Source organism: Lolium rigidum, chromosome 7 (assembly GCF_022539505.1).
Source record: "Lolium rigidum isolate FL_2022 chromosome 7, APGP_CSIRO_Lrig_0.1, whole genome shotgun sequence".
Classification (NCBI taxonomy): domain Eukaryota; kingdom Viridiplantae; phylum Streptophyta; class Magnoliopsida; order Poales; family Poaceae; genus Lolium; species Lolium rigidum.
This window is the reverse complement of record NC_061514.1, coordinates 110,469,401-110,485,190: the sequence shown is the minus strand read 5'-3', so window position 1 is coordinate 110,485,190 and position 15,790 is coordinate 110,469,401. Positions and strand designations below refer to the sequence as shown.

At 47.2% G+C, this 15,790-nt stretch overlaps 2 protein-coding genes across 2 annotated transcripts; one reads left to right on the top strand and one right to left on the bottom strand.

Moving 5' to 3' along the window:
• Positions 1–9,331: 9,331 nt before the first annotated feature.
• On the bottom strand, positions 9,332–13,336 carry LOC124677096 (pentatricopeptide repeat-containing protein At1g06710, mitochondrial-like). Its single transcript, XM_047213094.1, has 3 exons — positions 10,478–13,336; positions 9,775–10,071; positions 9,332–9,565 (listed from the first exon to the last, which is right to left on the bottom strand). The coding sequence occupies exons 1-2, from the start codon at positions 13,334–13,336 to the stop codon at positions 10,030–10,032; spliced, it is 2,901 nt and encodes a 966-aa protein (XP_047069050.1). The 3' UTR covers positions 9,332–9,565; positions 9,775–10,029.
• Positions 13,337–13,582: 246 nt separating this feature from the next.
• Positions 13,583–15,421, top strand: LOC124675457 (uncharacterized protein ycf20-like). The gene is made up of 2 exons (XM_047211533.1): positions 13,583–13,839; positions 14,586–15,421. The coding sequence occupies exon 2, from the start codon at positions 14,604–14,606 to the stop codon at positions 15,069–15,071; it is 468 nt and encodes a 155-aa protein (XP_047067489.1). The 5' UTR covers positions 13,583–13,839; positions 14,586–14,603; the 3' UTR covers positions 15,072–15,421.
• Positions 15,422–15,790: the final 369 nt, after the last annotated feature.

Below are 15,790 nucleotides of genomic sequence, written 5' to 3'. Positions count from 1 at the left end.
GTAGATCGGGGTCTCTCAAGCTTCTTCACCAAGGGATTTGGTCTTTCTCGAGTTTGCTTGGAAGATCTTGGGGATTTGGTCCTCAAGCCCTCTCCACGTGTTCTTCTTGCTCTCTTGGGCAACAAGGACAATGTCATCGGGTAAATTTCCCTTCCATTCCCTCTCCTTCTTGATTTCCCTCTCCCATTGTCACATGTTGAGGAAAGTTGAGAAAAGTTAGGGTTAGGGTTTGTAAAGTCCTCATGCCTTTAGAGTGTCTCACACCACAATGCACTTCTCCACTACATTGCTATAGTCTATATTCAAGTTTATGAGCTTTTGCATGGTTTTGTGGTAGAAAATCTGGGCACATCATCACAACTCGACATACCCGGTCTCTCGCCCGGTCGACCGGCCGCTCAACCGGCCGGCCCGGTCGACCGGTCGGAAACCGGCCAGTCCGGTTTGACCGGCCTCTGCGCCGAGCTGCCCAGTTTTCGCACAATTTCATCACTACACTTGAATATATGCTATGCTCTCTTGGTTTCTCTCCTACTGATGACATGTACACTTACCCCACTGCTATCCTTGCTCTATTTTCTCATTCACAGGTAGTTGGAGTGGTGAGCCACCACGTGGCAGTGTTTCCAAGAGAGGAAGGACTGATCCTCCTCGTCGTTCTAGTAGCCGCGTTCCTCCTCAAGCTCAGCAGGATACTGACATTGGTAGCTCAGCTCGGGGTCGAACCAAGTCTGTTGCTACCAAGCACAAGGATAAGCAAGTTGTCCACGAGGATGATGAGGTAGTGCCAACCATGAATGTTGGGCTTGCAAACCGTCTTGAATGGCAGGAATGGAGGACAGTGAATCCGTATCGCTTCAAGGAGCCAACTTACACTCGTTCGGACAGGGCCTTCTGGACCAACACACAAGCAGCCCTCTGGGAGGGTTTCTATGATTCTCATGAGTTTATGAAGCATGGTAATATTGTCTCACCCAAGGCCATCAATCCTGACGAGCTTGCCCTGCATGAAGCCACAAAGTACCGTTTTGTGGTTCAAACCTTGAAGAGTCTGGGATTGTATGACCTCGTGTGCCTCAAGCCGGATGATACCCAAGATGATCCCACCTTTTGTCCCCTCCTTGTTCGCGGTTCCACCGCACCGTCTTCTTTCATGATGATGAGGACCGCACCCTCACCTGGATGACCGGCAAGACGAAGTACTCATGCTCCTACTCTCGGTTCCGTGCAGCCGTGGGTTGTGGTGATGACAAGTAATCCCGGATACAGTGATTCATTCACGGTCCAGGCTTACAAAGGGTGACATCTCTTTCTCGCTATCCTGCGAACCCTACACCTGGACCTCCCACTATCTCTCGGGATGTACTACTCCTATCCGGTTCTTGCCAAGTCTGTTCCGTGAGAACCTCATCGGCAAGTCCGGCGACCACGATGAAGTCCGGAACTATCACCTCAACTTGATGTACTATTGTCATCCCGACGGGGTAAGGAAGATTGATGGCTGTGATCTAATCTATCGTGAACTGAAGAGAGCCATTATGGACCGCATGACTCCTAACTACGCCCAGTATGTTCAGCGGCTCATCAACTACATTGTTCCCGCTCCTCGGAACGCTCGTGGTGAAAGGGTCATCATGGACCTTTTCAGGTTTCCCATTCAGGAGGCCACTCGTCCAGACATTCCCTCCATGATGCCCACCTCTGAGCGCCGCTCCAAGGCACACCATGATCATGATGCTAGCTCCGAGTCACTCTCGGCGCTCCCGAAGCATGGGGCTGCTCGTTTCTTCACATGCATGTTCCAAATGTGCAAGAACAGCAATGATGTTGCACATCGGACTCTTTCTATGACTCGGGAGACACGGAGGCGCCGGAATGAATTCATGGCCTCAAGGAACCACCCTGTTCCTCCTCCTGGACCCGAGATGGAGCCCGTGGTAGCTCCTCGGTGGGAGATGCCTCGTTCTTACCGATGAGATGCTTCGGAACTTCGACTACTCCGTGTACGCTCATGGTGCTCTTCCTACTAGGTCCGCTCGTGCTCCCACTCCTACCGCGATGATGCCGTCGAGGATGCTGATGATGATGCGGGTGATGATGATGATGCGGCTGATGATGATGCACGCGAGAGCTCCTCCTCGCTTGGGTTTGGTCACTACTGATGGGTGCGATAGCATCTCTCCTCTTTTCTTCGCCTTTTTGGTGTTCCGATGCCAAAGGGGAGAAGAGAGTAGAGTCTAGGACCACGGGGTTCTTTGAGTGCCACAAGCCATGGGAGTTGCCTTATTTGGATTTTATATGGCTTGTGCTTGTTTACTTTGAGTTTTTCAAGAACTATTTGCTATTTCCAATAATTCATGTATGGATGTGTATGGACGACTATTATGTGTGCTACTCTATGTTAGGATGTTTATGTGTGTTATGCTTATATATCTTGATATGCACATCTCCATACCATGCTTGTTTCCTTAAGATATTGGGGGAGCTTCTCATGTTTCACAAGTGGTGCACTTTGCATTCAAACGCAAATTCTCCAAGTGCACACACTATGGGGAGCTTTCGTAATATCTTATATGGAATCAAGGTTTAGAGCTTATCATAATATCTATTTGTGACTCTAGCTCGGTTTGTCATCGTATACCAAAAAGGGGGAGATTGTAAGGGTACTTTACCCTTATCCATTATTTTGGTAACAATGACACCGTGCTAGTGTATTTGGACTAATACATGACTGCTAGATGATTCCCAGGTATTAGCCAAAGAGATATAAAGGTGTATCAATGGAACAAGAAGGCTAAAGGAGACCCCCATTTCAACAACAATCAAAAGGGGTTACGGGAGAAATCCGGTCACCTGCCCGGTCCAACCGGGCTAGCAACCGGCCGGTCCGGCGTATCGGCCGGTCGACCGGTCGGAAACCGGGCTCCAAAGGAGGACCAGCGGAGTCCGGTCCGTGGCCCGGTCGACCGGGCTCCCGACCGACGGGTCCGGCGCTCCGTCCGGCCGACCGCTCGGAAGCCGGGCAGCAACCGGCACCAACCGGAGAAGCGCCGGGACGACGCAAAGGTGCTCCGGTCACCAGTCCGGTCCGACCGCCTCACGACCGGGCTGTCCGGTCCGTGGTCCGGTCCGACCGGGTTTGTCGGGAAGAATGCTTGAGGTGGCAAGTGGCAACGGCCAGATTTTGAAGAACACTATAAATACCCCTTCTTCTACCTTGGAAGGGTTAGGCAACATACTATAAACTCGTTCTTGAGCTTTCTCTCTCTTACTCCATTGCTAGAAACACCAAAAGCCTCGGATCTCCCTCCTCCTCCACCCAAACTCAAATCCCTCCGGGAATCACTAGAGGAGGACCCGATCTACCGTTCTACCAAGCCAAATCTCATTCCCCCTTGTATTCATTGAGAAGCTTGCTTCCTAGGGTTCCTTGGAAACCCTAGGTGGGCAAGAGGAGTCCGGAAGCATCCGGGCCGTGGATTTGCTCCGGGCAAGATTGTGAAGGTTTGGAGGCTACCTCAAAGTCTACCACAAGTGAGTGAGCTATTCCTTCGTGGGATAGGCTCCGGAGAATAGGGTGAGCCTTCGTGGCGCGGGGAATCCTTCGTGGGACCTCCACTCCTCCAAACGTGACGTACCTTGTTGCAAAGCAAGGGAACACGGGAATACATCCTCGTCTCCGCGTGCTATCGGTTATCTCTAACCGAACTCCTTACTTGTGATTTAACGGCCTGTGAGAGCCTTCGTGCTTGAGTTAGTTGTATCCTCATATAGGTTGCTTCACCTAGTTTGCATTAGGCTCATCTTTATATTCCGCAAAGCCTAACATTGCAAAGAAAGAATTAAAATTTGTAGAAACCTATTCACCCCCCCCCCTCTAGGTTTACCATCTCTATACTTTCAGAGCTCCCGGTGATACTGCAGATGACTATCTTCGGATGGCGGAGTCCACCGCCCTTGATTGTTTCTACCGGTTCTGCAGGGCCGTCATAGCAGTGTTCGGGGACTATTACTTGAGATCACCCACTGTCGAAGACACTCAGAGGATCCTTGCAACAAATGAAGCTAGAGGTTTTCCAGGGATGCTTGGAAGCATTGATCGCATGCATTGGCAATGGAAGAAGCTGTCCGTTTGCGTGGCGAGGGAATGTACAAGGGTCACAAAAAAGGCTGCACCGTGATACTTGAAGCGAGTGGCTACCCATGATCTTTGGATTTGGCACTCTTTCTTTGGTATGCCTGGATCCAACAATGACATCAACGTCCTAAACCGCTCCCCGGTCTTTTCCAAGCTTGTTGAGGGTCATGCTCCCCCGGTGGACTATGTGATCAATGGTCGGCACTACAACAAAGGATACTACCTTGCGGACGGTATCTATCCAAAGTGGGCAACATTTGTGAAGACTATCTCCAACCCTAGCACCCCCAAACTTTGCGAGTTTGTCAAGAAACAAGAAGCTTGCCGAAAAGACGTCGAGCGAGCATTTGGTGTCCTCCAGCAGAGATTTGTCGTCGTCCGGTTCCCCGCTATGACTTGGTCCAAAGATCAGATGTGGGAGGTGATGAACTGCTGTGTGTGCCTACACAACATGATTATTGAAGATGAGCGAAAGCATCCGGTTCCTCTGGCTGAGCAAGAAGCACCATATGAGAGAGAGGGTCCTCTTGCACAGCCTAATCACCATGTGCCTCCATCATGGGCCGCCTTCATTGCTATGCGCCGAGAGATTCGAGACTCTACAATGCACCAGCTGCTGCAAGATGATCTCGGTGGAGCATATATGGAGGCTCCGAGGCAACGCCAACGCCGACGCAAACTAGTCCTGTCTTAATTTGTTTGAAAAATTGTGAAATTTGTGTGCTTCATTTGTTTCAGCACTTGTTAAACATTGTACTGTTATCGCCGAATTTGTTTCAGCAATTTTCGTCCTCTTGTTTGCCGAACTTGTTAAATTTTATGTTGAATTTGTTTCAAATATGTCAAATGGTCGAGGTTGGGGGTTTCCTGCCGGGGGCACGGCTGGAACTTCGGCGCTCCCCACGCCAAATCTTCATCCAATCCGGACGAAAATTTCGCCGGATTTGGGCGTGGGGAGCGCCAACGAGTGGGGATGCTCTGACCCCCGCGTCTACGGTAATTCAAGTTCAACCACCTCCTTCTTCTTCCTCTTCTTCTTCTTCTCCAACACCGGCACGCCATGAGCGATTACACGCTGCCGTCCGACTCGGAGAGCGAGGGCAAGTCGCTCGGATTTCTGCATTGGTGGGAATCCCATGCGACGCCAAGCGATCCGGGCTCCACGCCCAGCGACCCTGCCTCCACACCGAGTGAGGAGGAGGAGGACGAAGGCGGCAATGCCAGCGAAGGCCAGGAGGAGGATGGAGGCTGCGCTGGCAGCGACGCCGAGGACGAGGAGGAGGGGCAGGAGGAGGAGGAGGACTCCGACACCAAGTTCGCCCGGTTGGAGGCGCAGGAGGCGGCGGACGACAAGGCGGCGGCAAGGAAGAAGTCCAGAGGGCCCGGGCAAGGGCGCTGGCGCGAGCGGCGTGTCGTCGTCCGTTCACCGACGACGACGACGAAGACGCCATTTCTTCCGGTTTCAACTCCTCGACGGGCGCGTCATCCTCCAGTTCCGACAATGAGGTAACAAGCAAGAGGCGCATGAGTTTCGACGACGAGGCAGGGCCTTCTAACAAGAAGACTAAAAATTAGTTTTAGTTTATATGTTTTTAAATTTATTCTTCTTTGTATGTTAAATATGTTTGAATCTATTCGATTGAAGTATACGGTTAATTGTTTAGGCTATAATCTATTCGATTGTAGCAACATGACATCATTGAATACTACTTTTTCGCGTTTAAACTTGCTCATACAACAAAAATGAAAAGAAGTAGCACCAAAAAAACACTTGCATGTCCAAAATGCGTCAGACCGCTGGAGGTAGCCCCCGACGCAAACGGATATTTTGCTCCTCACGGTCATTTTAGCATCCGCTAGGCGACGCAAACGGACGCCAGCAGACAATTTGGACGTCCGAAATGCGTCGCGCCGCTGGAAATGCCCTAAAGCGTAGGAGAAAGTCCTCCCAAGCTCACGTCTCCGTGGCAATGGCACCTTCGCTTAGACACTAAACAAAACACACGTTTCGTGGGCGCATAACTAAGATTCCAGTGCGAGGGAAGCACCGGCAAATATTACACACAAATACACCGGCAAAGCAAGGCAGCACCGGCGCAGATGACAGAGGCACCATGTGCACTCTCATGGAACACTTGATCTCTGATGTACTCGACCACAGGAGCTGAACTTCTTGGCTTAGAAAAGGCAGGCACCCAAATACTTGGGTGGCAGGACTGAGCTATTGGTCAACCTGCCTGCTTTGGATTAGTTCTTGCTCATCTCAGTGCTTCAACTGGATTCGTTTTATATCTTAATAAAGCGGCCGTATGCATCATTTTGATGCAGAGGCTTGGGAAACCCATTTCGAAGAAAAAAATGTCAGTGCTTCAACTTCAGATCTAGCCGCTTTGGAACCAAATCCTCAGGGTGCAGCGGGTGGCAGCCAATTCTTCTCGGGTGCTATCGCGTTGCCAATTCTTCCGTCTTCTTGTTCAGGAGGAGCTAATCCTTCTGGCACTCTGCTTCTCCACCCATGCCTCTGATCCCTCTTCTTTTTTATACAAAATCATACGGAGTATATGATAGAAACAGTTAAGAAGGACAATAAAGAACAATCAGATACAAACAGAGAGCAAACGAGCTTCTAGTTGTCATTATCTTTGGCCAGATATGTTGCACAAACTTGAGCTCAGGTTTTAAATGTGGCACCAGAAATCCACCTGCAACAACAGGACAAAGGCTTCACCATTTGAACATCGCCCTAGGATTTGTTATCACCGCTCAAGATCTGGCCCCAAGACAATGCATTGCCCTAGGATTCTTTATGAGATGATTGCATGAACTTTGACGAAAATGAGATTCTTAACAATCTGGACCACTCGCGATAATAGGCCTTCAATGGCCTCAAGAGTCAAGACAATGCATTGTATGGTTGTTGATTTTGAAACTGTTGCATGAATTCTTTATGAGATGATTGCATGAACTTTGACGAAAATGAGATTCTTAACAATCTTGTTCATTTTGTATCCATGAAATAGCAACAAGCCTAGAGTGAATGTTATCCACTTACCTCCCAGCACTATGATCTGCGCATGGATCCATTATGTGCACTAGTTTTCAAAGGCACACATTCTGGAGATGTTCTAGAAGAATATTTCTAACAGTGGAGCTTTAAGATCTATGTAATGTACTTTTCAGAATTTTACAAGTTGTTGGATGCATTCGGCCATAGTTGACTGTTATTTATTCCGCTCAAATCATTTAGTGGCTGGTACATTTAGCAAATGATGGATCTGGATTTGTGACCGAATCAGCAAAACAACCAAAAAGAAGTGCACTAATTGGTTGGTGAAACTTACGCGAAAGTTACTAAATTAGATGCTGCAACTACAAGCTGCAATAACATACTGTGCAATATACTCATAAAATCTTGTTTTTCCAGACACAGATGATATGATCTAGTTCTGAAAAAGTATTTACCTTTGACGCATTTTTCTTCAGTAAATCTTCTTTTGTCTGACTAAAGTGACAGTTAAAAGGCGCAACTATATTGCAGCATTCTGTCAAAGATCATGGTCACATGTCAATGCTCAGAGAATGCCGACATTCTTGTGTAATGGGGGCTAAAAATTCCCCTAGTTGTTCGCTACACTTTTGACCGGTCCAGCCTATTGCTCGAGATTAAAGGAATAATAGCATAAACTTAGTTGCCAAAGTTCCCAGCAATGTGTTCATGATTCTTCACTAACTGCCTGATAGTAGTGGCCATCACTTCGAGATCCCAGTGTCATTCAGAAAGCTGAGGCTAAGTTCAGAGAGAACGGATAGTCAACACTACCCCAGGAACAGCAAACATATATGGTGTGTCCCAATGTATCATCTCATCTGGAGCAATGTACTGGCGATTTTGCATGAACTGCCTGATAATCTGGGAACTTAGTTTATGGAGTGCATCACAATCATGCCCCACTCCAAGATAATCACGGATCACCCTTAGTATAATGGTCATGAACATTGGTCTGCTTCAGAACCTTCATAAGTTAATAATAACATCTAAATATGTGAATATGTGATGCAATACCCACTCGCTACAATTCGTCTCTTTACTTTCTGCAAAATTGTCCACCACGGAAATAACTTGTTAGAGTACTGCTCTGCGGGCATCACACAGCATATTCCATGGCAAATAATTGCTTCTTTTAAAATTTTCATTTCTATTCAGTGCCATGACATGAGCATAGATTCTCTTTTCGCATGGAAAATGATATGATGCTTACTGGAACTTACATGCAGACTTAACACTTAAATGATGCAACTACCAAGAGAAACAATAGGAAATGCAGAAAATATTCATGTGATTTACCGATTCCCTATACGATCTCAAAAGTGGCACCCTGACTACTCAATACAACGAAGAGCCATGTAACTTTTTGGTATGTTCCCAGTTTCCCCTGCAAATTTAAAGCATAATGTTAGAAGTTTTGCAGAAGCAAGGTATTATTTTCCCAAGTAGCGCTGTAGCAACACATCATATGTTTTTCTCTAAACTTATATTCAAAAGACCGGCCATAGATGCAAAGATGGACTATAAATAAATATGAACCGCAAAGCTCATTTGATCCAATATTCAATAGAAGCCAGACAAGTAAATCACACTAACATTCATACATTTCAGCTGCATCTAGAGACACACATATACATATGTATGTATAAACATACAAGATATCACTTGAGTAAATAATGAACACAGAAGTACTTCACGTTTAACTTGTAAATCCAGCAGAAACTATGTAGCTTCGCATGATTTAAGCCATGAAAACGATGATGCTTCCTCAGAATACATCTGCAGATCTAGCTGCAAGACCTTCATCACGCTGGAACAGCCTAGTTCAAAGTATGCAAAGTTCTCAGAGTAAAATAACAAGAGGAGATTGTTGGAGCAGAGGTATCAGCACATCCCGTTGCATGGAAAAAAAAATGAAATGGTACATGCTGAGATAAACGATGGCGGAAATGTTACAAAATGCCAGAGCAAAAACAGATGCCAGAGATTTTTTATGTCAAAAAAAATAAAAAAATTCGACATTGATAGAAGCCCGTGTATATTTACAGTTAAACCATATCAGAGCACTACACAATAAAGATTGCTCAGGAACAAAAGGTTGAAGGATATTAGAGTATGTTGTTCTGATCACATAACATCTTTGTTACTCTACCAGTAGATCAGAATATGAAGGAGCGAAGAGTACTAAAAAGTAAATCATATCAAAGCAATTTGTATTCTACCATATGTACATCACTCAAATTGGTGAATAAAGGATGATGAAACTTTCAAGTATCTTCACCACTGGCAAGACTTTTCTGTAACAGTCACCATCTTATATACAAAGACTAATCTTGATAACCAATGATATTCCTTTGTTCATCTGAACGAACCAGTCAGCCCTAAATTATGCAAAAAAAAGAGATAGAGTGTCAAATATTATTTTGGTTAGTGGCAATATAAATAATGATGAGATCTTTCCATAATAAATTAACGAATGGAAATGGGGTGGATTTTGCATTATGTGATATTGCAGTATATGAAGCGAAGCAACAACCTAAATTAGCTGCCACTATTGACAAATAACTCTTAAAAAAAGGGTTCTGCTTACGTGAGTGCAATTTGACTGCATGCAATGTACTGAATGTTTTCGAGCATCATCATCATATCCTTCAGCATCCATATAACATGCATACCAACATATAGTTGATGAATCAAGCTGATCTCTTTGCAGTGGTACTCCATGTCCCCGGTACTCTTTTTCTTCAATCATTCATGAGTTGCACATTTTTGTTTCAGACTATGAGATTTAGAGATGACTCATTAGAGGAGAATGGGGAGTTATAGGCAGTAAGGCAGCACAGCTCTACCCTCCATCAAAGGATTTGTTGCCCTGCCACTTCACACCCTGGTCCAATACACAATATTAGTAGTCAGAGATTAAATTACCTAAAGAATGCAGGATACTTAGCATTGGATATCCTGAAAATAACTTCAGTATCTAACAATAGGAAACTGGTAAGAAGCTAGTCCCCACTTCAAAGTGGGAGATGCAATATGAAACAAGATGTAGAGGCCGTTTACGGCATATTACATGCACTCTTCTGTTTGAATATACAATTTGAGGGTGAACTGAAACTAGCAGTATAATTGTGCTCAGGTATGCGCCATTCAAGCTACGCTTTCCAAGATATATCTAAACGGAGAGTTATTGGTGACGGGTATTATGGGGCAGACAACGTTTCATCTATAGCAGAATATAGGAAGAAGATAAAGGTATGTGTTTGAACAGTATAAGTGAGAAGTGGACTGACCTCTTGGCATATGCCATAACACAACTGAAGGGCTTCATCCCACTTATCCACTTCAATTAGTCCCTTTATGCGGCAAACAAACAGACTTAAATCTGGCATAGTACCTCTCCTTGTCATTTCGATATGTAATGCAATTGCTTCTTCAACTTGAGATGATAAACAAAGTGCCTGGATTAATGAGGTGTACATGCCCTTGCTGGTCATATTTAGAGGTGATGAGACTTCCATCATCTCTTTGTGCAACTCCAAGGCTGTCTCTAGTCTACCAGCCTTGGAAAAACTATCAATGATCATGCCATAAACATGAGCTATCGGTGCTGTGTCATGTGATTCCATCTCCTCCAGCAAACCAAGAGAAGCGAGAAACTTCTTGCTGAAACCCTGAACTGCGCTGCAGTATCCTTGCAAATACTTTGGCCAGTGAGTCTGTTTCATCTCATCGAGCAGCAAATGGGCATCATCCAAAAGACCAACAGCACAACAATGGTTTATCAGTACTCTGTATGTAACATAATTGGGAGCACACCCTTTTGTCTTCATTTGCGTAAAAATCTTGAGACTTGCATCAACTTTACCAGCTTTCCCGAGTCCGTCTATTAGCGCGGTGTAAGTTACAACATTTGGACTGCAGCCCTTCTCTTCCATCAATGGCAGCAGCTTTAGGGCCTTTTCTGTTTTACCTATTTTACAGAGCCCATCAACCATAGCCGTGTAAGTAACAACGTTAGGACTACAGGAATCCTTCAGCATTTGCGACAGAACTTTCATTGCGAGGTCCAGTCTTCCATCCTTGAACATCCGGTCAATCAAGGACGTGTACGTATGCACACTAGGCAAGTAACCACACTTAGTCATTCTCAGAAATACCTCCTGAGCATTATCGATTTTTCCAACTTTGCAAAAACCATCAATCAGAGCATCATAAACAATCTGATTGGGCTCACAGCCAGCTGATAGCATAGAATCTAGCAACTCATGAGCATCAGCCACCTTTTGAGCCTTGCACAAACCATCTACGAGTGCACCATATGTGATAACATTTGGAGAAATAGTGTCTACGCCCTTGTTTTCAAAGTAGAAATCAGTTTCTACATTGTCAGAAGCTCCTATTAACTTGGCGTAGATTTCACAAGCCTTTTGGACCTCGCCCGCCTTACAGAGGCCATCAATTAGTGCACTGTATGTAACAGCATTTGGATAACAGGCATCATCAACCATTCTATGGAAAATGTCATTAGCCTGCAAGAGCTGCTTAGATTTCAGATAAGCATGAAGCAATGCAGTATATGTTACTACAGTTGGTGAGCAGCCTGCACTTGTCATTTCATCAAACCAGCTCTGGGCTTGTTCAATGAGACCAGCCTTACAAAAGCCATCAATCAAAATTGTGTACGTGTACACGTCTGGATTAACACCTGCCCTCTTCATCTCTTCAAACAAAAGAAGCGCCTTGTCTACCTTATTAGCCTGGCACAGAAAAGTGATGACCTTATAGTACGTGCTTGCATCAGGAACAAAGCCTTTCCTCATCATCTCCTTCATGATCTGAAATGCCTTCTCAAATTTGCCAACACCACAAAGGCACCGAACAAAATTGGCAGTGTTGACCTTATTAAGAACGCAACTAGCAACCAGCATCTCCTCGTAAACTTTCTCCGCCAAATCCAACAACTCGGGCTTTGGCAATTGTTCTCGGCCACAAATACTTCCAATAAATATGTTGTATACAACGTAACCAGGAGGGCAACCACAAGTTTTCATCCTATTAAGCAGCTTATATGCATATGCATAATCCTCGGCACTGCAATAACTATGCACAAGCGAATTGAAAAACGCAGGATTCGGACTGCAACCCTCTGCCATCATCATGTTGATGATCCTCTTGCACCAGCCAAGCTCCTTCTTTTTCAGGAACCCCGAGAGCAGCGTCCTATACGTTATCGCATTCGGTATACACGAGTTGCACCTCATCCTATGAAGAAACGACATGGCCTCGTTGAAGAGGGAGGCCTCCATCAGCCCACTGATCATCTGGGTGCACAACACCGTGTCGAGCTTGAAATCCTCCCTCTCTACCATGTCAAGCGCATCGGTCCAGCGCCCATCCTTGCACAGCGCCTCGGCAAAGCATCCGACCGTGGACCTGTCCATGCAGAACCCCGACGCCGACATCTCCTTGTGCACCCGGAACCCCATCTCCACCTGCCCCGCGCTCGCGAGCACCTGCACCAGCGCATTGTAGGTCACCGCGGACGGCCTGTACCCGAGGTCCTTGAGCCTCCCGAGCTCCTCCAGCGCCTCGTCCCACAGGCCGCGGCGGCAGCACCGCCGCACCAGCACATTGAGCAACCTGCCGAGCACCTCGCGGTCGTCCTCCCCAATCTCCCTCAGCAGCCTCTCGGCGGTCTTGGCACGGTCTTCGAAGCCCAGGACCTCGGCGAGCGCGTCGTAGCAGGCGCCGGTGTGGCTGTACCCCACCTGCCGCTCCGCCCAGAGGAAGAACCTGACGCAGAGCTCCGGGGAGCGCACCGCCCGGAGCACCGCGACCACGAGGGAGTCGGTCAGGAACTCGCGGTACCGGCGCAGGAACCGCTCCGCCTTGCCGTCGAACTCGGCGCCGTAGGCTCGGACAGCCTTGGAGATCAGGACGGCCTCCGGGGGCGGGAGGGCGGCGGCGGGGAGCGCAGGGGCGGGGTGCTTGATAAAGGCGAAATCTTTGGGGAGGAGGCGGGGCTCGGGTTGCGGCGCGGAGGCGTCGAAGAGGCCAAAGAGGGGGTCGTCGGAGTTGGCGGCGTGGGAGGAGCATGCGCGGCGCAGGGAGGTGCGTAGGGCTACCGCCGCCGCACGGCGGGTGATCATGGGTCAGCGGGAGCAGTGGTGGGCGTGAGGAGGGACGGAGGTTGGGATGTGGAAATGGAGGCAGAGGCGGCGGGCGGCGGCGGCGGCGGTGGTGGGGATTGGTGGCGCTCCGGCCATGGAGGTTTTGGGGGTGGCGGAGGTAGGGGATAAACCCTAGTAGAGGAGGTTATTTCGGTAAAATGGCTTCTGTAAGCTAGTAGCTCTGGGCTCTGACGGTGGGGCCCCTAGTCACACTGATGGAGAAAGTCCACCACAGTCCACAGCTCCCTCATCTGATCTCTCTCCTGCCTCGCTCTTCTCGCCGTCTCCCCCTCTGTATTTCGTCCTGCCCTCTCTCGTTCCTGGGCTAGTCCAGCGCATGCGCCTCCGTAATTGCAATCTGATAGGGAATCATCAACCCACCAGTCCTCTGACGCAAGATTTGCTGCGAGGCTCGAGCTCGCGCGCCATCTGTTCGACGCAATTCCCCTGCAGCACCGTCGCTACCATTTGGAGCCGCGCGGGTGAGTTTGAGCTTCATCCCAGTCAGATGTCATGTTTTTTACTTGTTATTTAGTAACCCTTAGTGTTAGGCAGGGTTTCGTTGTTCGCAAGTTCATTGTTCTCTCGTTAGGAAGCCACAATGGTGCGTGATAGTTCCTCTAGCCAGATCTGCGAATTGGGGATTGTGTGGATTGCCGGAGTTGGCGAGACGTCATGCTCTGGGACCAAAATCGGATTGCTTTCTGTCTGCGTACTGTACTTTAGGTTTAGTTTCTTGAGCAACATTGCTGAACAGCTAGAGATTAGTCACATCTGAAGTGATTGTGCCAGTGTGGCATGACTCCAACCGTAGCATACCATTGCAAGTGCTCCCCTGTTATTTTATTTGTACTGCAATTGTCATCAAGCTAGTAACTCCTAGCGATAGCATCTTCAGCTGCTGGAATAGCTTGATATTTCGGTGTTGTACCAAGCATGGTCTCCAAGGGCATAACGTACATCTGAATTCTCAGACTTCTAAGAGACAGCTTAAGATCTTTGCACTTTTCTTTTATCAGCGTCTTCGGTTTCATAACCTGTAGGTGACACTATCATTCCTTGTTCTTTGTTTCTTCTATTACTTGCCTTCACCTTCTCTTGATATCTTCCTACCCTGCTCGCACCCGCTTCTTTTCTGCAGCTATTCATTTGTTTCCTGCAAAATTTTGCCATCGAAGCAACAACAGCACTCCTAATTGCATGTTTGTTTGTAATGGTGTTTCTTCAGGAGGTAACGGTGTTTCTTATGGCATGTGCGTCTAGTTCTATTGCCATTGGTCCTCCCAACTACGGGTTGTATGCGGGGACAAGGATACTCTCACCGAGCTACAGGAACTTCACACGGAAATCCTCTTACAAGTTTCTCAAGGTCCGCGCCCTGCAGGGAAACGATGGCCGTAGAAGGCTGATTGACATAATCCGGATCATCCCTGAGCTGTCAAGAAACTATTTCAAAACCGGATCCAGAAGAGCTCTGTTTGGCGGCATCTCGATCTTGGGTGGCTTTTATGTCGCGCAGACAATTTCACTGTCATTCGGTGCTTTGGCTGTGAACGATGTTATAGCAGCAGTTGTGTGCGTCCTCCTGACCGAGTATGTGACCAAGTTCTACTACAGCCGGCCTAAGGTTACCTTCCCTGTCGCGCTCCTCAACAATTTCAAGATGGGTTTCACATATGGCCTCTTCATCGATGCCTTCAAGCTTGCAAGCTGAGCTGTATTACCTCCTGCTGGTGCTTCATGTGCTATCCTGTCACAGCAAGTGGGCAAAGGTAGTGAGAGAACTCAAAAACAATTGATGTGTTACGAGGATCTATACCTTTGTTCCTTAGTCTTGTATTAATGTGTGAAGATTGGCTCATATCTGGTATAGAACGTGGTCTGCAGATCTGGTTTGTAGCCTGCAGCTTACACTAGTGATATCTACTGTCAGTGTGCAATAAGCTATACTACTGGCTATCTAATCTTAAGTAGAGCTTGCTTTGAAATTATTCCAGCCCATTCTGAAGGCAGGCTGTAGCACTTCTAGCTATTTAATCTAGAGTAGAGTTTGTTTTGCTAGTACTTTAATTAGCCCATTCAGCAGGCAGGCTGCACCTTTCTGTCGATATTCAGACAAATTTCTTGTACATAAGTGCCAACACTGGATGGCATGCTTGAGCTATGTTCTACTGTTCCAAGATGCATACAGTATTTGCCAGAGATATTTCAAAGTACCGAAATGTTGCATACTAGTATTAGTTTATGTGAGCTGTAGATTGCTCTGGTAGCAACTCTGACGGTGCAAGCTCTAACTTGTAACCGTAGATATGTTGCAAAACTGTGAAGAAGTATCATCGGACCTGGGCCCACCAAAGTTCTGCACAGCGTATCTGTTATACTGATGCGGATGCGGAGTGCGGGATGCCAGATTAATAGACAGCCTAATAGCCT